The sequence below is a fragment of the Taudactylus pleione genome, unplaced genomic scaffold, assembly GCF_031769625.1.
Source record: "Taudactylus pleione unplaced genomic scaffold, aTauple2 ptg000456l, whole genome shotgun sequence".
Taxonomy (NCBI): Eukaryota; Metazoa; Chordata; class Amphibia; order Anura; family Myobatrachidae; genus Taudactylus; species Taudactylus pleione.
This window is the reverse complement of record NW_028284858.1, coordinates 1524419-1551500: the sequence shown is the minus strand read 5'-3', so window position 1 is coordinate 1551500 and position 27082 is coordinate 1524419. Positions and strand designations below refer to the sequence as shown.

At 44.6% G+C, this 27082-nt stretch overlaps 1 protein-coding gene across 1 annotated transcript in view; it reads left to right on the top strand.

The window, feature by feature from the left end:
* The first annotated feature begins 476 nt into the window (after nucleotides 1-476).
* Nucleotides 477-27082, top strand: part of BPGM (bisphosphoglycerate mutase) — a 53587-nt gene continuing 26981 nt past the window's right edge. The window contains exons 1-2 of the mRNA XM_088448510.1: nucleotides 477-784; nucleotides 12183-12845. Coding sequence (XP_088304636.1) covers nucleotides 12245-12845 — 601 coding nt within the window. The 5' untranslated portion in view covers nucleotides 477-784; nucleotides 12183-12244. The remainder of the gene's footprint in view (nucleotides 785-12182; nucleotides 12846-27082) is intronic.

The following is a 27082-nucleotide window of genomic DNA, read 5'->3' as shown; positions in this document are numbered from 1 at the left end:
TCTCAGTGGTGTATCTATAATGGGTGCAGTGTGTGCGGGGTACATGGGGCCCCGCACAGCACACCCTGCAGCCATGTGGAGGGGACCCTGCATGGGGAGTGCACACGGGCCCACTCCTCTCTTAAGACGCCCCTGACAACTGTGTTCTCTTTTCATTCTCAGATATTTGTTAGGTATAAAATTGTGCCTTAGTCCCAACAGTATTACTGGGTATCTCTTTCGTACTATACACAAAGGGGATCTCTGGGGAGAGATACAGTACATCTGGTGTGGTAACCTGCAGCTACCACACTGCTGCTGCTGCTGCTGCCCTCCTCCTCCTATCAGAGACAGAACAGTAACATTACAATGTATCAGCAGCAGCACAGCAGTACGTTCTGCTCATCATCGCCCACGTTCCTTGCTAGCCATTGGCCGCCTCAGCTGTCTGTCACAGTGGAGGGGGCGGGACTGGGTAGAACAGCTAAGGAGAGAGAGGGAGGAGGAATCCAGCCAGTCCTGCAGCACAGCACAGGCTCTCCTCTCTGAGTGTTGCTGCACAACAACACAGGGCAACATAACACCCAGCCAGACATAGTGCTGTGCACAGCCACTGGCTGCTCTGCTATCATTGTACCTGACCCTGAGAACACCAGCACTTATCACAGCAGCACTGCCTGCAGGAACTAGCTCTACAGTCCATGAGATCCATCCTGCAGCCCACAAGGACTACCTGGGCTGCCCTCTAGTCTCACACAAGCTGGATATTAGCAGCTCCACCTGGCTAGCTGCTGCAGTCATAGAGGTGAGTGCTTCCAACCAGGTGTATCCCATGGCTTCAGTCTCATTGTGTGAGTCTATATCTATCTATCTGTCTGTCTGTCTATCTATTGATCGTTTTACAATCAAATTCCATAAAGTAAAAATTTTCATAGCGCCACTTCAAAATATCCACTTATTTATTTATTAACTTATTCTATAGCTATCTATCTTTATCCCCTGGTGATTAATATATATATATATATATATATATATATATATATATATATATATCCTCTGGTGCAATTTCCCATTCATTTCACTGATCAGTGACTTCCTAGTACAGTAGTGACATCTGTGAATGTGTTTTCTTGTCTTGGAGTGTTTGCAGGAAACCTGCATCTCATACTTACTTCGGTCACCCATGTACATTATGGGGAGTCTGTGGCTTTATAAATAGACGTGTTTGTGATAAAAATCTTGCATTGGATCCATCATAGGTTTTTCTGGAGCTAAAAATAGAATGTGCAATAGTAATGTGGGGGTTTCAAGGTGAGTTCTGTAGGATGCCATATGTGCTTATTTTTTTATATACTCCCCCTTTCCCCTTCTTTTGTTCCAATTTTTATTATTATTCAATAACAGTATGTGGGAAAAACAGCTAGAGTGGGAATAACGTAAAGTAGGGAGAGATATATATATATATATATATATATATATATATATAATCGGTTGTCGGGATGCCTCCTGTCAAAATACCGACAGCGGCATCCCAATGGTTGATATACTGACAGGGCTCGGGTGAGTATACTTATCTTCTCCCCCTAATCCTAACCCTCCCTTCTTGTAGTCTAATCCTCCCCACCCTGCACTCTAACCCTCCCCGTTAGTGCCTAAACCTAACAACCCCCCCCCCCCCCCCCCCCACCAGTGGTCCCTAACCGCCCCCAAAACTTATCGCTAACCCCGCTATGCTATCTAAACCTAACCCAAATATCTTGGATATGTGTTGAACCTAACTGCACTTTCAGTTGAGAGTTATTTTACGTTTTTGATAGTGCCCATATGCTTTACATAAAACAATAACCTTCCTCTCCCCAAAAAAATTCAGAAACCTTTGCTCATCCTGTGAATCTCCAAATTTGTCAATAAGAAGCCTCATTCTAATCATATTATAGTGTAGCAGTTTTTCTTGGTGAGTTGTAATTTTAAAATATTTTCATATATACAGGTTGAGTCTCCCATATCCAAATATTCCGAAATACGGAATAATTTTGGCATGACCGAGATAATGAAACCTTTGATTTTTGATGGTTCTTCAATGTACAAAAACTTTGTCTAAGGCACAAATTATTAAACATGTTGTATAAAGTTACCTTCAGGCTGTGTGTGTAAGGTGTATATGAAACACAAATGAATTTAATTTCTGTACACAAACTTTCCTTGAGCCACAAAATTATTGAAAATATTGTATAAAATTACCTGCAGGCTGTGTGTATAAGGTGTATATAATACATAAATGCATTCTGTGTGTATGTTGGGGTCCCATTCCCAAGATATCTCATTATGGTATGCAATTATTCCAAAATACGAAATATTCTGTTATCCAAAATACCCCTGGTCCCAAGCATTTTGGATATGGGAGACTCAACCTGTATATCTATATATACCTTCAAGCTGAATATTTTTGTACTGATTTTATTTATTTATTTATGTTTTTGTTATTGTTCCTTTTTTTTATCTCACTGACTGAGGGTAGTGTGACACAGGCTTATATAATACATTTCTATAAGTAAAATGGAGATGATGTCACACTAGCGCTTCTTTTGCCCAAGTGGCTTTTAGACACACATGCGGACATTGTGCCTGATTCAGCAAGGAACGCAACGGAGAGAACGCATGCACTCGACCGATGTTTCCACACTGTGCATGCGTATGCATCGCAATGTGTGAACTAGCAATTGCGATGGGAACTGCGCAGGCAGAGGCTACGCAGTTTCCATAGCAGAGTGATTGACAGGAAGTGCCATTTGTGGGTGGGTCGGACGAGCGCAGGCGCGCCAGTGCGTTGTAACGCCGTTGCAGGGGCGTGCATAAATTATCCTATGCAATACCATACGCAGCCTAAGGCCTTGGAGCGTGTGCTGCAGTTAGCAATTCCTGAGTGAGGTCTGACCTGCCTTAGCTGTGCTTATGGGTCCGATATTATCGATTATTTCGCTATATTGCCCAAGTATACGGATGTGTGTAAGGCAGAGGTTCCCAAAGTCCGCCATTACAGTCCACAGGGATATCCATGCTTGTGCACAGGTGACTTAGGGCCTGATTCAGAGCCGGATGCTATTTGTGATCGCTCATTCAGAAAAAGGGGCCGGCTATTTAAATGAACCGTTCGCTCTTTGCGGTCTGTTCACGCCTCTATGTCTGAACGAGCGCACAAAACATGCGAACGTAATTTTGAAAAAAACGCCCCCTTGCCGCTCGCATCATACGTCATGTCCGCTATTTATTAGATTAATCGAGTACATCAAAAGGCGTCTGAACTGCTCGCTATTCTTGTGGTTGGTTTTTCCTACCACAATCATGCGAGCAGTTCTGACTATAAAACAACCAAGTGATGTGGTCAATGACGCTGCTTTGTTAATTATGCACACCCTTAAAACGCCCGTTTTGACCTTTAAGCACGCCTGCGTTCGGATCTCCACTCCCCGTTTTCAAGCACCTTCCCCTGTTACCACCCACAAACGCCTCATTCTTTCACTCAAAATAGCAGGCATTCGCTATTTAGCGAGCACACGATTTTCGGCCGCACTTACTGGTTCGCGCATGCGTATTAAAATCCATACGCATGCGCAGTTGGGTAGGAACGAACGAGCGGCCGCTTACGAGCGGCTCTGAATCAGGCCCTTAATTAGTACCTCAATCCATTTGATTTAACCATCTGGACTCAAGCTTGGATATCCCTAAAACGTGGACTGTAATGGCGGACTTTGGGAACCTCTGGTGTAAGGGGAAGTGTGTGTCCTTATCTTAAGATGTGATTGGAAATATTTGCATTTTACGGCTAATATTAGCAACTATGGTGCGTGTGTATTTGCAGTATAGCGATCCTTGCTGAATCAGGCCCATTGTCCAAAGTGCTTGGTAAAACTGCCCTACAGCCAAAGTACATTATATGTGAGCAGACTTTGGGCCTCCATTTATTAACGAGTTTTAAAATTCGCAATGAGTGCGCAACTAGCTGCGTATGATAAATGGTGCTCCAGCCAATCAGCTCACAACTGTCATTTTTCAAACAGATGACAGTTGGGAGCTGATTGGCTGGAGCACTGTTATCATACACAGCTAGTTTTATCACTCATTATGAATGATAAAACTCATTCATAAATATTAACTGGGAGATTAGACACTGTTGACATGTTGGTTGACATGTCGCTTTTCCACCTGCGCTTACAACTATTTTTAGATTTATTTATTTTTTATCAGGTGTTTTTGGTAAAATGTAATGCTGTCCTATTAGAAGACAAGTGTTTCATGTAAATATTATTTATTAGGTACGAGTGCTTGTGAAGCTGGGAGAGCTAATGCTCATTGCTCATGTGTGATAGGTAAAGCAGATGGATCTTGCCTCATTGTAGCATGCAGGCCATTTATTGTGTGCTCAATGCTTTACAGTTCAGCCTTCTTCCTGTTTACTTGTTCCAAATACATGTGCATAATCCCTTCTAAACTGGGAGCAGGGATGTCAAGTGGCATTAAATGAGAGAGGCCGTACAACATGGATTTCTGATTATCTTGGTTAAGAATCCTAAATAAAAATAATATAACCGAATAAATGGTCTCTCGAAGATCTGTTACTAATTTCTGCACCTCAATTTTTTTTCATTTTTTTTTTAATAGTGGTCATTGAAACTGGTTTGGTATGAAGAGTCGACATTCACAATGTCAACAAGTTCTGAATCTTGACAGTTGGTATGCCACCATGGTCATTAGGTTGACAAGCAATATGTTGATATTCTCAAATGTTTACAATATCGACATATAACATGCCGATACCATAATGTCCACACACCGTTTTATGCATATTTTACCCTAACCCTAAAAATAACACACACATGTACTGCCGACACTACCAACATGTCAACATTTGCCAATGGCGATCTTTTTCTTGTTGACCTTCAGAACCTGTTGACATGCTGACTGGGATACCCAATGAAACAAGCAAAAAATAAAACGTTTATCTTCTCATATTTATTACTGACACTTTGGGCGAAATGTACGAAGCCTTGAAAAGTGATAAAGTGGTTGGAGATAAAGTACTAACCAATCAGTTCCTGTCACTTTATAGGTTGTGTTTGAAAAATGAGAGGAGCTGACTGGTTGGTATTTTATCTCTCTCCACTTTATCACTTTTAAAGGCTTGGTACATCTCCCCCTTTGTGTTATAGAAAAAATTACACGTGAGGTTTGAGGCACGAAGGGGGAGGCTTAGGGTGGGGAGGGTTAGGGTTAGGCTACATGAAGAGAGGGTTAGAGTTAGGGGGAGAAGGGGGCGTGGGAAGTATACTTATCGGAAGTAAGTATACTTATCGGGAAGTATACTTACACTTATACTGTCGGGATAGCAACCATCGCGACGCCGCTGTCGGTATTTTGACAGGAGGCATCCTGACTGCCAGCATTACATACCCACTCCTCTCAGTAATACATTTAACAATAGAAAGACAGAGCTACCTCTGAGTAATAGTATATCAGCAGGCAATGTAATGTAAACAAGTGTTACAAGCTGACACAAATACATCCTAACTAATTCAGGAAGGAACTGGGGACTTCAGGTGAAAGATCAGAGGGCTGCATGCTGCCATTAATTTCTCTACACACTAGTACACATTAGTACCTCATAGACTGGATGAAATCTGTTTGGCTCCCATGTCGACACCTCCCCATCACCCTAGAGCTTTGTGGTTCCTCCCTTCCCCTTGTAGCGTTTACATAAAATAAATGTGTTTTGTACAAGTAACGTAACCACTTTGAGACGGCAGGATAGCTACTTCTACATGACCAAACCTCACAGTTTATGATGCATCATTTCATCATTTCAAATTTGCTTCTATTATTTATCGTTTTGTTGTTGTTAGTATTTAAGTTCTTAGTTCACACGTGAAATTTTATATTGTTTTTATTTTATATCAACTAGACATGATATAGGGAAAAAGGAGCTTGGATATAGAATTCACCGCAGTCCTTCACCATTTAAAATAAAATGTCCTCTGTTTTTTGGGTATAGGGATGCTAAATATGTGTACTTTATACAACATTTGACCTTTCTATAGGGCTTCAGGTCTAATGTGTATGTTTTAGTTCTCAATCGCCCCCACCCCGTAAATGAGTTACCTCTCATACACACACATTTTTCGTTATGGAGACAGTTGGGGTAGGGTTACAATTAATATAAATGTTATGGGGTTGGAGTCATTGGGAGAGTCTCTCTCTCTCTCTCTCTCTCTCTCTCTCCCTCTCCCTCTCCCTCTCCCTCTCCCTCTCCCTCTCCCTCTCCCTCTCCCTCTCCCTCTCCCTCTCCCTCTCCCTCTCCCTCTCCCTCTCCCTCTCCCTCTCCCGTCCTTAGTGACATCTGGCCCATCCAGCACTGGCATCGGGGACCGTTCTGGATTCATAGCATAATGGATATTTGTCAAAAAAAACAAACTGCATAACGTAGGGGAAACTGAGCACAAGATTCCATCTGCACACATTGAGATGCAAACAAAAATGAGCAAGGTTTTAATGCTGTTCTAATATCGCGTGAGGTTTCGTCACAAACCTTGCTGATAACTGAATCTCCACCATTATGCCACGCAGCATGACTTGCCTGGCACGAGTGAGTCGCCAGGTCCCGTGCTACTCTGCTAGCGTCGGGGCCTCTTCTTTTGCCAAAAATGCATCTAATTTACAATGCGATGCTACTAGGACGCACTAGCAGACTGTGCTCATTAATTTGATATGAGACACTTTTATATCTGTGACAATACTGACATAGGAGCTCATTCACACCCGCTTGCTGCTGCTGAAGATATGCATTGCAGTGCACGTGTGCATACCTTAGCGAAAGTTCACAATGCGGTCGCTCGCTGCGCATAGACAGCCCAGCAGAGTGAGTGACAGGGGAAGCTGTTTGTAGGTGGTAACGGGCTGGCCATTAAAAACGGGGGAGTGGAGGTGCAAACGCAAGCATGCCTGAGCATCTCAACGGCGTTTTAGAGGTGTACATAATTATAAGACAGCATCATAGTACACGTCACCTGGCTTGTTTTTACACTGAAGTGCTCACAGTGCTTGTGACAGGGTTTGGTCAACCTCAAGTGCTGCGATCACATCCTATGTTACCCGATGTACCGATGGTTGCATACACTTCCTGGACGTGACGTGCACAAGTGGGCGCCTTAAGACAGGCTGGTGGGTGTCTGCATACACTATGCGATCATTCTCTACGGAATACTGGATGTGCTAATGCACGGCTATGCGATTGCACTGCCTACGCAATTTGCATACACATCGTGCGAGCTATCTGCTCTGAATCAGCTCCGTAGTGCAAAGCCATAACAATGGGCCTAGTTGTAGTCGTGCAACCCACCTTTATTTATTGTTGTTAAAATGTATCTAGTCCTGGTATGAGATCTCTTACCTGGGAACAACTTATCTAGAAAGGTCCTATAAATGGCGAGTCGGGTGGTGCACAGATGTAATGAAGTGCCTCCTAATGTAGCCCCTACATGTAAATATGCCATTTAATATATTTGAGGCATTGTACTTAATGTAAAGTTCAAATTATTCAGGATTACACCCTGTGCATCAACTGCAGATCTGAATTAACTTGAGAGCGGCCGGTGCAGTTGCCCTGGACCCCCACACGTGGACACATTATCAGTGTGGGGGCTACTGTGACATAATCTGAACTGGGGGTTTCTGTGTGGCATAATGTGAACTGGGGGCTTTTCAGAGCTTTCAACACATTTGTGGTGCTGGGTGTATTTACATGTTGTTATACTGGCATTAAAAGTTTATTATATTGACCATTTTATTGGTAGGGGCCCCCACAAACCTTAATCTGGCCCTGATCTTCGCATACTGGGCCTAATTCAGACCCGCTCTCAAGCGGGTCGATGTTAGCCCAGTGCGCATGCGCACGATGGAGGCGGCTCTGTCGTGCGCATGCGCGAGACCCGGATAGTGAAGGGCAAGCCGTCGCTATGGGTCTCGCTACAAAGGGGGCGTGCTGTCGATGGTGAGTGACAGCACGCCCCCTTTGGTAGGTGTGCCGGGGGCGTGGCTGGCCAGATGGAGGCGTTCCCATGGGAACGCCTACCGTCTGGGGCCGGCCCCACTGACATCACAAGTGATGTCAGTGGGAGTGTTCTCTGCTCTGATAGAGCTGAAAGCACTCCAGGGCTTGCGGCAGAGGAGACCCTACTACAAGGGTCTTGTCGCAAGCCCGATGGTCAAGACCATCGCGACCATCTTTTTGGCCGCTCGCTATAGCTGTGGGTGGTGACCCACAGCTATGCGAGCGGCCAGGAGGCCGCTCTAAAATCAGGAAGGACGGCCCTGATTCAGAGCGAGCGCTCTGTCAGAGCGTCCGGCTCTGAATCAGGGCCACTGTTCTATTCACTGAGACATGGTGGCTATATATAAGTTCAAGGTTCCCATATTCTTGAGGACATTTTAAGGTTACACTTCTGTCAGGCCTACAGGGCACACTGGACTGTGAAGGAGCAAGAAACATGGTTACAAAACCTAATTTTCTGTGTTCCTACCACCTCCAATTTACTCCTCGCATGCCAAAAAGACTGAATGCCAAGACTTCCGTATCATCCTCCACTTGTATAATATATTAAGGGTACCATATATGGTCTGCTTAATTTGACACATATACATTTTGAAATATTCAGAAGGGATACCAGTTATTGTTTTTTGTACATATATTTGTAAAGAGCAAGTCCTATTCTAATTTTAGTCTCTTTAATTAAATGTTACTTTGAAGTTTTACCCTTTCAGCCCTCTTACATTCTGTAAAAGGCTTCCTTGCTTTGGCTGTCTGCAATCCTTTACGGTCGGGCTTCAACCTTCAGTGTTAATTGCTCTTACCAATCAACCTCTTACATTTTCTGTTAGCCTGGCCAATGACCTCAGCACCTTAAATTACGCAGTACATTGTATTATAGGTAATATATGATCATCGTCAGGCAGCCAGGGAAGTTTTGTGAGTCCGGACATCTCATCTCTTGTTGTAATAGTCGCACATAGCTGGCAGTCAGCCCAGGTTTAAAGATGGACTTTTGTCTAGTTTATTTGTTTTTGGGTTTTTTAATAATTTTTTTGTCCCTCCCTTAACCCTTTCAAGACCAGATGAGGTTGGCAGATCTGTGACCAGTCTCATGTTTTTGCACTGAGCTGTTTTCTAAACTGAGCATCTGGTCCGAATGATCTTCAGCCCTGTTCACTTAATCTCCTTCGCCTTCTGTCCCACGCACAGCTTTGGCATTTTGACCTCCCTGTGGATTGTACTTAACGTGTACTATGTACACATTTCTTGATCCTTGCTCATTGCTACAGAGGCAGGATAACTTTTCTTTTTTTTTTTTGTGTTCACTAGAATGTTGTGGTAAATGTAGATTTTGGCGTCATGGTCACACAGACCCCTTATTTTTGAGTAGAACAAATATATTTCAAAAGGTCAAGCAACCTGTGTTGGACCACTTCACCTAGATTGTCCCCCCGTAGATACTGCATGGAAAAACTAAGCCATCATTCTACCATCTATGGTAACAGTTTGGCCACGTTGGAGCAGGGTTTCATTAGAGAGTTTGGCTGATTATTTTGTTTTACTTCTGCTGAGTGTTAGGTTTATTTTACCAGAAGGTGTACAAGCTATACAGAAAACAAACATAATAATAATAGGCGTACTACACAGAGGCATGTGTATTGGGTAACCTGTTAGAAAAGGACCAATATGAGTCCAGTGGTAGTCCAGGACAGCCAGTTGGTGAGGAATTGGTCGACAAGTGAAAATTTGTGGAACCCTTCATTGGTGTCCTGCAGGGATGTAGTTATCAGACTGGCGGCCACGATGCCACCGGTTTCAATTATCCTGATGCTGGAAGCCCCACAAGGGACTTAAGATAGGTGTCGAAATACTGATGCCTATTAACTCTTGATGTCTGAATCCAGGAGGGCGACAGCCCGGAAGAAGGTAACCCGGGGCGCCCTTAGTGTTAGCCGCAGGGGGGAGAGGGTTAGGTTTAGGTAGCATAGCGGGGTTAGGGTTTTGTTGGGGTGAGGTTAGGGTTAGGCACCCCTAGGGGGGGGAGGGTTAGGGTCAGGCACCACTGGGGAGGAGGGGTTAGTGTTAGACACTAAGGGGTTAGGTTTAGGCACTAAGGGGGGAAACTTAGGTTTAGGCACTAATGGGAAGGGTTAGGGTGCGGGGTGGGGAGGGTTAGGCTACAAAAAGGGAGAGTTAGGGGGGAGGAGGGTAAGTATACTTACCCGAGCCGTCAGGATACCAACCATCGGTGTGCCGCTGTCGGTATTTTGACAGGAGGCATCCTGACAGCCGGCATTACATACCTATTCTGTCCTGTAAGGCCACTACCAACTACTCCACGCAGCATATATTGTGAGGCCCTTTTAAGAATGGTAGGAAGGAAAGACAGTTTTCCGGATGATTACCGTTTCAAGTGTGGCACTAGTGGCGATAATGTGACACTTTTGAAAAAATAAATCTAAAAGCTGCAATATGAAAGAGCAGTGTCTATTGGGATCTCTAAATGCAGGGTTATTTCTGCTTGATCCAATTTCCTGCTGGCCCTAAATGCTTGTATTTATAAGCAGTCTGCGCAAAATATGACACAATCTTGGGGGGGGGGGTTCAGTTAGCATTGCGGGGATGTAAGAACCCAGAGCTGTTCAGTTGCTCCCGCGGCAAGACTGCAATTAGTGGATTTCTGCTTGCAGCCTCCACGTTAACTAGTGCCTCTGGGCTAGTTGCGAGCTTATCGCATACGGTAACTGCATGGCGTCCGGAACTTAACCTGGGAGTTGCTGTGTACTGTGACTAAACCCCGGACATTGGTTGCGGTGCGGGGCTCAATGCAGTCAATTGAATAGCTCTGGACACATACCCGGCAGCTACATCCTGTGATACTAATTGCCACTTGAATAAAATTTGTGTGTGTGGGGATGTAGTTAATATACCTACATGCGGCATCCCGGGTGACGAAATCAGTCGCCAAAATGCCACTACCCGGGCGGAAGACTGCCATTGGAATACCGACAGTAGGTGACATGCCGAAGGCAGAATCCCGACAGCTGGGATGCCTAACTTAAGTATCGCCAGATTATTAGGTGTTAGGATGTAGGGTTATGGGTAGAAGAGGGGAGGGTTACTATACTTACCCGACCCTTGTCTGGTTGCCGCTGTCGGTTTGTTGACAGCAGGTATCTCGGTGCCAGGATTTCATAGTGTGTGTGTGTGTGTGTGTGTGTGTGTGTGTGTGTGTGTGTTTCTTCTGAGACACCATCTCATAATGGCCAATCTGTTCCATATTGTAAACCTGCCATGTGTATATACTTTACCCAAAGACTCGCACAATATAAAATACTTTATGCTCTCTTGGATCTAGTAAGTATCATTTTCAGTGCCTGGCATTCATAGTCATGATATCCATCCAGAAAAACGCTATGCCAATTCAGATCAAATTGTCTACGAAGGGAATTGAGGCCTACAGCCCTTAAAGGCTTAGTCCATGACTTTCAGTTAATCGCCTAATATAGATGGACCATGGTTTAGTGATGTCTCCTGATACATGTGTCTTGATTGTCCTCGCTTTGTAGTTGGATGTATTGAATGCAAATTTGTGTGTAATAAATTCAAAGCATTTTGGAAGGTGTGTGGGAGGCAGGGACCTTTCCACTCCTGTGATTGTGTAAGTGCAGACAAGATTGAATGTGACAGGATAAGTGCGATAGCCTGAGGAAGGGAAAGGAGACAAGCAGGGAGCCACAGACCGTGAGTTGTATTGTGATGGGGTAGGCAAAATCCAGCACTCCATCTGCTGTGGAACTACACATTCCAGGTTCAGCCTGCCCTAACAGCTAAACTGTGGCAGGGCATGCTGATATGTGTAGTTCCATAGCAGCTGGAGTGCCACACGTTGCCTTCAACTGGTTTAGTGAAAGTTGCATGGTCCCCATGGTGCACAGCATTAATGTGAGACTCTTGCCATACTGGTACTAGACAACTGATGTGAAAAGCACCCCTTATTTAAAACATCGTTCATGTATACAACTATTTCATGATTTTTTTTTTTCTTATTTTTTATGTCTGCATAAAACAGTATATTTTACTGACCCCAGGCACGTCATACCTATTTTTTTTTCTCTAACAGGTGATTACGTCCAGAGGGACTTGGGAGTCTTCTTCCTTGGAGAAGTGAGCCACAAAATCAACATGTCAAAATATAAACTTGTTATGTTGAGGCATGGCGAGGGTGCCTGGAACATTGAAAACCGATTTTGCAGTTGGGTTGACCAAAAGTTGAGTATGGATGGGCTAAAGGAAGCCGAGATGTGTGGGAAGCACTTAAAATCTTTGGGCTTCAAGTTTGACATGGTTTTCACGTCAATCCTGAGCCGCTCTATACAAACCGCGTGGCTGGTGTTGCAAGAGCTTGGGCAAGAATGGGTTCCAATTCAGAGTTCGTGGCGGCTCAATGAGCGCCATTACGGAGCACTAATTGGCCTCAACCGAGCTGAGCTGGCCCTGAATCATGGAGAAGAGCAAGTGAAGATGTGGAGAAGGAGCTATGATGTTGCCCCTCCACCAATAGACGAGAGCCACCCTTATTATCATGAGATACATACGGATCGACGGTACACGTGTTGTGACATTCAGAGAGATAAGCTGCCAAAATCTGAGAGCTTGAAGCAAGTCCTGGAAAGGCTCCTTCCCTACTGGAATGAAGTTATTGCACCAGAAATAAAGCAAGGGAAAAGCATTCTTATATCTGCACATGGAAACAGCACAAGGGCATTATTAAAACACTTGGAAGGTACAGTTTTTTGGGTGATATTTTTTTTTCTGCTACCCTCAGCCACAGCCCCTCACTTTGTATCTTTCCAATAACTGTGTACTTAGGCTAATACTGGCTATTACTAAAAGTAGATGGGTCTATAGGTACTTGTGTACTTTACGGACTCATTGCAGATAGAACTCAATGAATGCTTTAAATTGTACTTGTGTACTTTACGTACACAAGTACCGAAAGTTGTCCCCACCTAAAGAAGAAAGTTGTCCCCTCGCCACACTTCGGGCTCAGTGGCTCGCTACATTCGCCACAAGGTTTTATTCCCCCTCTGTGCCCACTTGGATGGTAGGGAATGACTCTGGACACTGGGAATGACGCTGGACACTGGCTGATGACGTCAGGGTCCTCTCCGTGAAGGGGATTTAGACATTACCATGAATGATAATAATAATGAATGTAGGACACCTGGGTTCTCTCTGCAATGAGTCCGTAAAGTACACGAGTACCCGGTCTATACTCATGGCTTGAAATGGAGACTGTATAGGCATCAAGCTTATGGTGCATACACTCGGTACGATCTGTACCACCGACTTGAAAGATCTCTTTCAGTGAAGTCATTTTGCCACATCTCTGTACAGTCAAAGTTGACAATATCGTCCAAGTTGGCCTGCATGCATGGACGATGAAAGATATCTTTACTGTCCATGCAGGAATGCGCATCGTTGGTGGTTGTCAGGTTGACTACAAAAAAAGTGAACGATATTGTTCATATCGTTCATGAAAGTCGTACAGTGTGTACGCACCATTACACTTTCCAGTGTGGGATAGATATATATAGGTGTATATACCTAGTATCAAACAGTTCACTGATGTACTTTATTTTATTGCTATTTTTTGAGGATGGGGAGAAACTAGTGCTGTGCAGGAGACTGGAGCAATAAAAGAAGAAGCTAGCTGACAAATATCTCACTGGTGAAATGTGTGTTTGATATATCTGATTTAGAGATCTTTTACAAATGGCAACTCACAAACTGGATCAAAATATCAAGTATGTGTGTACTTGGTCTTTGCTTTGTCTTCTTTTTTTTTTGCCTCTTTGAAACCTGACCCTTGCCTCCAATCCTGAGACACTGTCTTGGCCCGGGTAAGCCTTGTCGCTGCCGAGTCCCCAGCCCAGTCACAATAAATATGTGTTTTAAATTTCAAATCATGACCAGGCAAATGGGATTATTATTATTATTATCCTTTTATTTATATGGCGCCACAAGTGTTCCGCAGCTCCTTACATAGTGCATAAAACTAATAAGTGAACAAAAAAAAAAAAAGAGTAACTTACAGTACAGTGAAGGACATTATATACATTGCTGCAATAGTGATTAAAACACTCACAATAAGCAGCACGGAGTTGGCAGAGACGTGTTAGGTGCCCTTATGAGGAATAAGGAGTAGAAGAAAGTGTAAGGAAAAGCACATGAGGAAAGAGGTACCTGCTCATGAGAGCTTACATTCTAAAGGGGAGGGGCAGACAGACAGGCGTGACACAGAAGGGAAAGGTAGGGAGGAGAGAGTATTATGTGGGTTAGGATGAGAGCTGGAAGGCCTTGAAGTAGTGGGTCTTGAGAGCCTGTTTGAAGATATGCAGTGAGGTGGAGAGTCTGAGAGGGAGAGAGTTCCAAAGGAAGGGAGCAGCACGGGCAAAATCTTGGATGCGGGAGTGGGAGGAAGTAATCAGTCGGCAAGAGAGGCGGCATGCATTTGTTGAGCTAAGTGAACGGGCGGGAGTGTGAAGGGAGAGAAGGTTTAAACGTACTCCGCAGAATAGGGTCGTCCACAGTTGTGTTTACTTCTGATCTTTTGTATGTTTCGACCTGTAGAGAGATTCTATTATGTTTCTAGGTCCAAATACCACCTTTAAGTTACTGAAAATATTATTCCATTTGATCTGTGTAAAAATGACCAATGACTATTTTATATAGAACACTGGGGGTCATTCAGACCTGCTCGCGAGGGAAGTTCGCTCGCAAGCGGGTCGATATTGTGCGAATGCGCATGCGCACAACGGAGTGAGCTCTGTCATGCGCATGCGTGAGACCCGGCGAGCGACGAGAAATACGTCGCTCGGGGTCTCGCACCAAAGAGGGCGTGCTGTCGATGGTGACTGACAGCACGCCCCCTTTGGTGGGCGTGCTGGGGGCGTGGCTGCCAGACGGAGACGTTCCCATGGGAACACCTACCGTCTGAGTCCGGCCCTACTGACATCAGTAATGATGTCAGTGGGAGTGACTTTGTCTCTGATAGAGCCAAAATCACTCCTGGGCTTGCGGCAGCGAGACCCTACCGCAGGGTCTCGTCGCAAGCCCGATGGTCTTTGACCATCGCGACCATCATCATGGACGCTCGCATAAGCTGTGGGTGGTAACCCACAGCTATGCGAGCGTCCAAAGGGCCGTTCCACATTTAAATAGGACGGCCCTGGTTCAGAGCGAGCGTTCTGCTCAGAGCGTTCAGCTCTGAATCAGGCCCACTGAGCAGTAAAATTGCTGCCAGGTTACTACGGAATCTCTGTGCTAATTGAACTGCTCCCCCTACAGATTCTAAAAGGCACTAACCACAAAATAAATAAGCAAACAGGATTAGCATCATAGCAAAGCACCGAATATTTATATAGAAAAGTATTTTCTAATGACTTCCCAGAACAATGAATTGAGAACATCGGGTAATGACTTAAAATGGAATTCAAACCAACTCTTTGTGTGTGTGTGTGTGTGTGTGTGTGTGTGTGTGTGTGTGTGTGTTTTATATAATATACTTACAGAGTAGTGCCTCATTAAGGTAGGCTGCGTGCCTTGTGATCTTGTCTTATTTGTATTTAATGTTACAAATAGTCCTCTCTTGAATTACTCTCCTGCTTGGTATCTGCTTATTTTCTAAATTTATTACTGTCTTTAGTTATTTGCTTTGCCAAGGCTTCGATTCTTCAGTGTTGTTCTCAGTTGCTTGGTGACCGTGGCTTTACCGGAACAGCCAGATCTTGTTGCTAAATAACAAATTCCTTAAAAGGTAGCACCGCTATCATGTTGCCTAATTAAAATCCCTATGCTGGTTACAACAACTTGCTGTAATAAATCCTAATACTCATAATATGTATCCCTATCAACGTGTGTGAGCAGTACATTATTTGGAGATAAGTGGTACCCTTATATCTACTAAACTTGGACAAACCATGTGCACACCACCGCTCACCAGCAGCCCCACGTCATATGGGGTGTAACCCAGCCATGGAGCAGGTGTGGATAGTCTGTTATGGGTGGAGTTAGCCTGCATGTGACCCACTCCATTCTCCCTACTAAAGTGTCACTGTTTGCTACACTCGGCTGACTCTTCCGTGCTTTCTCAGATGTAATAACAAACACTACACATGTATACAAGACACATAGGGGTCTATTTACTAAGCAGTGTTAGGAGAGTGAAAAGTGATAAGGTGCCAGCCATTCAGCTCCCTGTCATCTCACAGGCTGTGTTTGAAAAATGACAGTTGGGAGCTGATTGGCTGGCACCTTATCACTTTCTTATCACTTTTCACTCTGTCTGCTAACACTGCTTAGTAAATATGACCCCATAATTCCTTAGCTGCTTTTTCCAGTATTTGTCAACATACTTTTCTTCAATGGATGTTTTATTCTGTTTTTTCTTCCATTCCACCTTGTCTTGTATCTATGCATTACTCAGCATGGTCATACTTGCATAATTTCTCACAGCTTCCTCTTTGGGAATGTATCAAACCTTCTAAAGAGGACAGGTAGAGACGTTGCCCATAGCAACCCCTCATTTTATAGACTGTAATCGATAAATGATAGCTATAAGCTGATTGGTTGTTATGGGCATCTCAACTGGTCCTTTTTAGTAGAAGGTCTGGTACATCTTCTCTATTGTCTCTACGATTTTCTATTGTATCCTCCTCTCTCTACTGCTGGGTACACACTTGCTGATGTGTACCCAGAAGATATCGACCTGACGGCCCGACATATCGTCCCGCGGGTACACATTGAGCGATGTAATGAAGAACAGAACGATCCCTCCTTTCGTCCTTTATGACCTGCAACGGCGCTGCATGCGATATCATCCGTTTGGCCGTGCAGCATATCACATGTGACCACGCAGATAGTCTGTACACACTATGTGACCCGCATGATCTATCGCTCGATCCGTGTCAGAACAATGCATCGTTCTATGGATCGCATAGTGTGTACCCGGCTTTACGCCTCCTAACCGTGGGGGCATTTCCATTCAGCACGAGTTGAGTAGCGCCTGGAAGTTGGTCCTGGAGCTATTCAATTCAGCGCGCGAGCAGAGGGTGCGAGCAAAAATCCGACTAAAGTACCGGGGCCAAGGATGTTTTTCCCGGCCTAGTGCGACGCTAAGGTTAAGTGGCGAGAACCGGCATTCTCCGACTTACAACACGTTTAACTTCCCGGCGCTATTCAACTCGTGCTGAATAGAATCGCCCCACATATGTCTGCCCCCCTAGCCTTCTGTCCACCCCAATTTCTCCACTAGTCCAGAATACCAGTTGGCATCAATGCGACCGCTTTCGGGAGTAAAAGTATTGTAAAAAAAAACCTCTATATTATATGCATTTGGCCACTATGATTTTGACTTCATGAAGCTGAAAAACAGTAAGTAAGTAACAAGTAAAACAAACAAACCAAAAAAAATAAATATATATATTATATATAAAATCTCTATATCAACCCCTCAGCCTGGTGGCCCAGGTGATGACCTTTATCACTCGTAGCTTATAGCATCATTGCACATCAAGATCTGGTTCAGGATAGTGTAAAGTAGTCTCTGGTTCCCCCATCTAATTTTGGTGCTTGAGGTAAGGTTTCAGCACAAATAAGGGTCGGTACTTTGCTGTGGCACAAAAATAATCTGTCTAATGGCAGAAGTGTGTGGTTTTTTTTTTTTCTGTTTTCAACATGTTATTTCAGGCAGAATAATGACCGTTATTGTTTTGTACAACCCACTTGGTGATTTTTAATTTATGCAAGTTAATTTTTCACATGTAAACATTTATCTCCACCCCGGTTATTAAGTGTACAGTTCACTGTTACAACTTCATAATAATTTTCCTTTATTGGGAAATGTTGCATAATAATTGGGCAAATATTTTCAGAGGTTGCTGATATAACATGGGGGATTTAGAGGGAGCTGCCATTTGTGTTGCTTTAAAAAGATAACTGTAAAGCTAAAATGTAGACATGCAGGGACTGTAAACGTTTTGTGTAGGGTTATGTTTGGTGTTGAAGACCAGCTGCACAATGATGAACGCCTTCAAGGTGTAATTATTACTTCTTATAGCCATAATACTTGTGAAAGAATGTAAACTTTTATCCATGACTGTACACGGCCAACCCACATTTGCAACTTTTTTCTTTTCCTGAGAGCAGTCCCGGGTCCTTGAGAGTTATCTTGCCTGTATTTAATTGAGTTCTGCTGGGGTACAAATTGTTGGTTCTTTAGCCAGTTAGGTAGTTGTACAGGGTGTTTCGCTTGCTATTGGACTCTCAGAGGCGGGGCTGCAGCACAGTCCAAATTCAAATGGAGGAATTACACCAACTGCCACCCTCACAGGCATCCTCACTGGCAGTTGGTGTGGCTCTCCTATGTGAATTTTGGACTGCGCCGCTGACTAGGGTGATGAACAGCTGGCCCTCACTTCGCGCATACGTGAACAGCCGGCCGGGATGCTAATGGCGAACACTTTCCACACTTGCTATGACTTCCTCATGTTTCTCATAGACCAAGGTATGTCTGTGTCACATTTCACTAAATTACGTCAATTTAAAAGTTCTAAGAAAAACTTTGGGGCCAGTAGCGAGTGAAACACACTGTATATAATTGCTAATTAACTTAGGGTTTTCTAGAGCTCAGATGTGGCGGAGTGAAAAAAAACAAAACGGCAGCAGTATAATGCCACAAGCGCTGACCGCTTTGCCAGGCCACTGTAGGGGCACAAACAGCAATTTAAAATCAGTAAAATTTAGAAGAAGAAAAATAAAACCCTTAGCATGTTACATTTTACCTGACCCTCACAAGCCTAGAACAAAACAGAATACAGTATGTTTCACCTCTATAGCGTAGATCAGTGGTTCTCAACTCCAGTCCTCATGTACCACCAACAGGAAAACTTGAGGGTTGAGGTTGAGAACCACTGGCCCAGACAGTGGCCATCATTGCAATTCTCATTTCAGCTCTACAGGCACTGCTCATTTGTTAAAGCTGAAATTTCCATTCCAGTTTGATGTGAACCATAAAAGTCTAGACCTTTTTATTTTATTTCCATGGTGAGAGGTGACCTGGGTTTAGTCCTGCAGGGGGGGCGGCAGAAACTGGCTGGAGTATCCCCAGTTAGCGGTCTCCAATCTTGAAACCACATTTGGAATGTGCCGAATTAGAAACTAGCTTAGATAAGTCATTTAGAAGTATGGTTTTTTTCGGATTTCGTGTGATATTAAATAAGTTATTTAAGGCCTAACAAAGCTATAGGGTCTACATTGGCTGCTACCGAGGTGTATATCCTATTTATCTCATTTTGCTGTTTGTGTATGATTTGGAAGTAATCCACATATCTTCAAGTCTACCTTCATCTAGGCCAGGGGTGGGGAACCTTTTCTCTGCCGAGGGCCATTTTGATATATATAGAACATTATTGCAGGGCTGGTGCAGGCCACGCCCCCTCCATGTGTTGTCATACTTGGGTGCTAGCCAGATGTGGATAGCAGAAAAAAGCTGAGGGCCAGACCAAATGATTCCGGGGGCTTATACGCCCCCGGGCCTGAGGTTCCCCATCCCTGATTTAGGGGGTACTAAGACTGAAATCTCCTTGTGGTAAGAGGAGACACATACTTTATTTAGCAGGAAATTGTGTTTCGTGCACTCAGTCCTCAGAACCTCTTACAGTTCATGTTTTCCAGTCCCCCTAGATGGTGCACAGGTGTATTCATCACTAAAGTACCAACCAATCAGCTCCTAATTTGTCATTTTTCAAACACAACCTGTAAAGTGACAGCAGCTGATTGGTTGGTACTTTATCTCTCTCTAAGGCTTAGTAAATAGACCCCTAAAGGCCCCCATACACTGTGCGATATAGCAGCCTATCCGACGGATTGGTATGATATCGCTGCTATATCGTACCATGTGTGGACATGATATCGGCCAGTGCGCGCTCCCGTGGAGTTGTACATCGCACCTCCAGATCTTACTGCAGGTTCATTTGATCTGGGGATGCAATGTACGATCCCATGTAGCGCTATGTGGGTTGGGGAGGGGGGTGCTGGCATATCGGGCGGTTGGCCACACGATCGCTCCGTGTGTGGGGACCACCCGATATGTCAGCTGTCGGATTGCAGGTCGCATCGTAAGATGCATATCGCACCGGGGATGCAGTCAGGAAGCCGACGGGACTCCTGGGGGGGACTTAGGGTTAGGCACCCCCCGGGAGGGTTAGGGTTAGGCTAGGGGAAGGGGGGATAGGCACCCTCCGGGAGACTTAGGTTTAGGCTGGGGGAAGGGGGGGGGGGGTTAAGTTTAGGCACTAGGGGGGGAAGGTTAGGAGGATTAGGGTAGGGAATTAGGTTAGCGGTACTTACCCAAATTAGCAGTCGGGATCTTCACCCCTGCTGGGCTTCCGCTGTCTGGATTTGAACCATGCGGCCTGCGGTATATCATACTGATTCCTCGCACCGTGTATGGGGGGCCTTAACTTCTAAAAATTTCAAAGATCCACGAAGCATGAACGGAGGACTGAGGCCCCCATTTACTAATGAGTTTTATTACCAACACGAGTGATAAATGTCACTGTGTATAATAACTGGTGCTCCAGCCACTAAGCTCCCAACTGTTCTTTTTCTAACAGTTGACAGTTGGGAGCTGATTGGCTGGAGCACAATTATCATACGCAGTGACATTTATCACTCGTTTTGGTGATGAAACTAGTTATTAAATGAGACCCTGACTGTGAGAAACACTGAGTGAGATCGTTGTGTGCAGGGACTATATGGTCATCCACGGAGTCTGTTCTTGGACCCCATAACTATACCGTCTGGTTGTGATTGAGAGCAGGGGTACATGCAGCTCCCATACGAATGTTAAGAACCATTTATATATTTTAACTAAGCACAGGGGCTTTGGGTTTTAGAATGTAAATAAAGATGGTAATAATAATTTTTTATCAAAAGTAGATAAAACTCTTATTCTTCACTGGGAAATCCACCTACATTACATACATAGTGCCCACTGGGGGAGATGTATCAATCCGTGGAGAAGCTACCCATAGCATCCAATTAGCTTCTAGTTGTCATTTATCTAGCATAGTCTATGAAGTGACAGAATTTGACTGGTTGACATGATTAACTTCTCCACTTTATCTCTCTCCAAGGTTTGTTACATCTCCCCCTATTTATGTAATATAGTGAATGCATATATGTATTTTTGCCTAAGGATCTGTTATGCACAGAAACCCTTATGCTATGTATAATTGTTTGCAAAGTGCACCTGTCTTACCAGCAGATTCTTCTTAAAGGGCCGGGCACATATAGTGTTCTGTCTATGGCATACATGCCTACTCTCCCAGGAATCGCGGGAGGCTCACGATTTTTCGGGTAACCCTCCGCACCCCTGGAAGAGTAGGCATAGCTACTGCATACTGCCCACTTCCTAGTGAAGTGGGCAGGATGGGTAGGTTTTGCCTGAAATTATCGGGTCCGTAGGGAAGGGGCGGGGCTAAATGGGGCAAATCACGTCATTTAGCCCCGCCAACCCTCCTCACGGACCCGCAAATCGCAGGGGTTTTCTGTAAAGGGGGTGGGGCTTAATGCCATCTATTGTCTGGCCCCGCCCCCGAAGAGGAGAGCAGCAGGTCCCCCTCCTGCTGCTACTGGAAAGCTGCCCAGGAATTTAGGTAAGTATGGTTTTATGGCAGTGGTTCTCAAACTCTGTCCTCAGGACCCTACCCCACACAGGTCATGCTTTCCAGGTAACCCAGCAGGTGCACAGGTGTATTCATTACCCACTGACACATTTTAAAAGCTCCACAGGTGGAGTTAATTATTTCACATGTGATTTTGCGAGGAGATATGGAAAACATGCACTGTTTGGGGTCCCGAGGACCGAGTTTGAGAACCTGTGGTCTATGGCTGGAACCCACTTCTGACCCTCTGTTTAGCTGAACAGAAAACAAACCAGGGAGTTTATATGTAACTTATGGGGAAACTCTCGGAGGCTGAGTGACCTTTATTACTGGTTATTACTAAGGTAACATACAAGATTATAAAATGTGATAGTGACGGGGATCTTATTTGTAAATTATTGTGATTTATATACTGTAGTACAACGCTAATATGCTGCTCTGAACATATATGTAATTGTTTAATCCATGCTCCAATACAGTTTAAAGTCTACATTCCCTAACACACAAGTGTGCATATACTGTACAGGCTTGAACACAAGCACACAAACACTAGGGTGCATTTTTGTCGAATATGTTGTTGACATAATGGAGGAAACCTGAGCAGTCATAGGAAACTAGAGCAGTCGTAGAATACGAGCACAACATGGGGAGAACATACAAATTCCATCCACACAAACAGAATTCTGGCCAGGACTTGAACTCAGGATCTCAGCTGACCACTGGGCCACTATAGTTTTTTCCTTCTAGGTCATGCAGGACACCAGACTGTAGAGAGGTCACTGTTTAGCATGGGCACGCCCAAAAAGGGTGTGTGGTAACAATAACAGGGCTGTGTCTTTGAGACCCGCCCCTTTGTCATCACTCTTCGTGTCCGGCATTTACGGACATGCCGGGCTGCTCCCAAGCTTTCCTCTCTCAGTGAATAGATGTCGGGCGCATACGTAAAAGGGCAGGGCACATTCTTCCGTTTTGCAATTGGGCAGGGAGGGGTGCCCCTCTAAAACAGCCTAGCGGGACCGCTAGGCCACCTTGCGGCTCATTGGCCCTTATTGTACTTATACTGGCTCTAAAAGTATTCCTTTTTCCTATTGCACTCTAGATATTCTTACACCATGGGATTAAAATGGATCTTTTGGGGCCATTTTATAACTGGTCAGTAGCATATGATATGTAAGCTTTTCTGTATCACAGATAAAACACTCTGTTTAGAAGGATCTTTACAGCTGTGAGTCTGTTTATTACATCTCTACCAGACTTGCATATCTGGTCACTGTAATATTCAATATTGTTTTGGTTGGATGGGGACCGTTTGTGAGCAACAGTTTTCCATCCATTCCACAGGTTCTCAATGGTATTAAGGCCTGAGGGTAAACTTACTGGCACTTGCAAGCCAGCTCTTCTCCATGGGTTTGAGGTCAAAATTTAAAGCGGCACTAATAATAAGTACAAATCCCAGCGTGTTTTGTATTTGATGTTAGTGCCGCTTTAAATTTTGAGCTCAAGCCCTCTGAGATGTGACTGCTTGCAAATATCGTTGCCTCGTAAATATACCCCCCTCTGGCATTAAATGGGCCGCTCCACTCCAGGACATATTTCATTTTATTTTTTTAAATGTATTTATTTTCTTTTTTTAAGTCACTGCAACACACTTGCCGACATTCAGCTCCCTCCTTCCGGGAGGGAGCTGAATGTCTGCGTACAGCGGGGTGGCGTGGCCGGCTAGTGAGGAGGCATTGGGGGTGGAGTTGGGGATATTTTCAGCATTGTAAAGCAGGGGGCGGGGCCAGGGTGACGCCCCCTGCTTTACAATGTCACTGACCCCCCCCCCTGCTGCGGGGGTCTCTATGAGGTAGTGGGGGGGCAGGCGGCAGCCGGGAGGCTTGCCTGCCTTTCCAGGGGGTCGGGAGCGGCCCCCGATATTCGGGAGGCTCCCGACCAAATCGGGAGGGTAGGCTAGCCTGCACTGCAATGGAACTATTTTGTATGCTTGGGACATTGCCTAACTGCAATACTGGTATATAAATATTCTACACTATATTTTCATTCCCGATTTATTTCCCTTACATTATTTGTCATCTTTCCTCCTTATACTCAGGGGGTTGGTCAATTGGGAACATTTGTCAAAAAGCTATCTTAGCAGTTGTAGAGGATTAGATAGTGTTTACTGCAGGAATTTTTAGATGGTGTTTACTGCAGGAGTGCTGAACACAGAGGAGGACCCATCTGTGCACATCAAAGCAGAGCTGTAACTATACATACTGGTACCTTGTGTACATAAAGAGCATTGGTGCTGCCATTCACAATTGAAGCAGGGAGAGCGCACTCCAAAGCTGTGCGAGCAAAAAAAAAACAGGTGTGGTCTTGCTGGGAAGGGGCTTTACACCACACAGTAGTGCCCCTTCTTCATATTACACTGCACAATCGTGTCCCTTATTCATTTTTTGTCACACAGTAGTGCTCCTTATTCACGTTACACCACACAATAGTGCCCATTCATCTTATGCCACACAGTAGTACTCCTTATACACATTATACCCTTTACAAATTATGCCACACAGTAATACCCTTTACACATTATGCCACACACAGTAATGCCCCTTACACATTATGCCACACACAGTAATGCCCCTTACACATTATGCCACACACAGTAATGCCCCTTACACATAGTAATTTATAGCCAAAATAATTTTTCATTCTTTTAAGTATTAACTAAGTTAAATACAGTAGGATGTAATTCACTTAATAAACAATTTTGTCTACAGTTAAAATGTATATTGGATTTATTGGCTTTAGCCAAGTACAGGTTGAGTCTTCCATATGCAAAATGCTTGGGACCAAGGATATTTTGGATATCGGAATATTCCGTATTTTGGAATATTTGCATACCTTATTGAAATGCCTTAAGAATAGGGCCCAAATCTAAACACAGAATGCATTTATGATTCATATACACCTTATACACCCAGCCAGAAGGTAATTTTATACCTTATTTTCAATAATTTTGTGGCTCAAACAAAGTTTGTGTACATACATGAAATTCATTTGTGTCATATATAGACCTTATACACACAGCCTATAGGTAATTTTATACTTTATTTTTAATAATTTTGTGCCTTGAACAAAGTTTGTGTACATTAAACCATCAAAAGCAAAGGTTTCACTATCTCAGTCATGCTAAAAATATTTTGTATTTGGATATGGGAGACTCAACCTGTATTTCAAACATTTATTATTCTATAAGTACTTAGAAGACAAACCTTAAACCCATACCCTCTGTGAGGACAGATAGCTTTGGTATTAGTTGAGATTAGTCCAAAATGCCCTAAAGTGTTAATGGAGTGTTTGTTAGTGTGATTTTGCTAGCCCTGTTATCGTTATTCATTTGTAATATATGTAGGCCTCATTGTTATGTCTGTGGCAGAGACAGTGGGCCTGATTCAACAAGGATCGCAACTGTGAACGCAATAGTGATTACGCAGGCTCGCTGCGATAGTATGCTAATCCATTGTGATCGCTATGCCGTCACAGCACAACATAAGGATGCCCACTTTGCCTTACACACATCCGTAATGTTTAGCAAGACTGCGAAACCATCTGTACAATTGCAGCCTCACACACACTTGCACAAGCTCTGACCTGAAATTGCTAACATCATCGCACACTCAGTCTGTGTATGGCAAAGCAGTGGATAATTTATGCACGCCCCTGCAACGGCGGTGAAACGCACTGGAACGCCTGCATTTCTCCGACCACCCCCCCCTTCACCACACACAAACGGTACTTCCTGTCAATCACTCTGTAATGGGTCTGTGTAGTCACTGCGATCGCAGTGGTCGGTTCGCGCACTCACATTGCTATGCATGCGCGGAATGCAACAATCGGCCGATTGCATGCGTTTTCGCAGTTGCGATTGGTAGTGAATCAGGCCCAGTGTTCCCAGCTGATACTGCAGTTCATGATAATATAAGGAGTGGGGATAAAGAGCAGGAGACATTTTTGATATCAGGATTTTTGTGCTTTCTATTACGCTACCGTGTATGCTCAATGTTTGTTTTATTTTCTCTTATATTTTTCGATTAATATAATGTGAAAGAATCTCCTAGCAAGTAACTCAGCCTGATCAAGCAAAGCCGCACACAAGCAGCTGTGTAATTCCGTCCTTGCAGCAAGAGGCGTCATTCCTTCTGCATGCAATGCATTCATGATCCCAGCTGCGTCCTTGGACCCAGCATCTGATCATCTGCGTGTACCCCGGCTGGCTGAGTGACCATGGGATCACTCGGGTCACGCAAGCTGGCCGTTGCAGATGAGGGAAAGAGGCCGATGGAGATCCTGGCCTCTCAACCCAACGGAAGGAACACGCCTCAGTTTTGGGAAACGGAAGCCGTGCCCCCCGCCCACAAGCAGCAGCAAACAGTCAATCACTAACAGTCTGCTACTGCTCTGTGTACGATCACGCCGGCCCGTGCGTTCCGCAGTCCACCTGCAGCCAGCACCACCCCCCCCCCTCGCAGGTGGCACATTCGTCTGTATGCATTGTTTTATATGTCTTGTGGTGTGTCCGCCCCCTATCCCTATGATTGGCTTGTTACTAATCATCATTATCCGTGCCTATCAGCCTACACTTGTTACAGAAGATGCACCTGGGAACAGGCATATTTACACCTTGCACCAACTCTGTGGCTGCAGTTCCAGCAACACATCCTCATCTCTTGTACTTGCGTATGCTTGGCTCATGCCCATTTTTCCACTTCTGCTCGCAGGTAGAAATGATGGGGGTCACCTTTATGTATTTGCCCCCCAGGCTAAATTTTGGCAGCCAGTCCCTGATCTCCCCCATAGAGAAAGAGAGCGATATTTTAGATGTGGCTTCTCCAAACCTACTTCTAGTGCTGCATTAAGGAAACAGAATATTATTGCAGTTAATGTCGTCTATTTTTTCATATTGTGCCTAGTCCCTGGGTGCTAGGTGATTGACCTCCCCCCCCCCCCTGCAGACAGCACAAAAATGGCCCCCCCTCCTCGTGACCCCACTCCTCCTCCCCTTTTCCCACTACAGTAGCACTCGCACAAGCCTTACCTTCTACTTGTGTTCTCTTTGGACTCGTATCTCGGTTTCTTGTTCTTCAAGCTTGTTCTCAGCTCCCCTCTCTCTATATGTGAGATGTCACACAGAGTGCAGGGGGGAGGAGAGTGAGCCGGAGCGGCACTATATAAATAAAACAAGCCTCCATTTTGCATCCCTGTCGGCACGCCCCGAGGGGCCCTAAGCGGCCGCCTCTGTTGC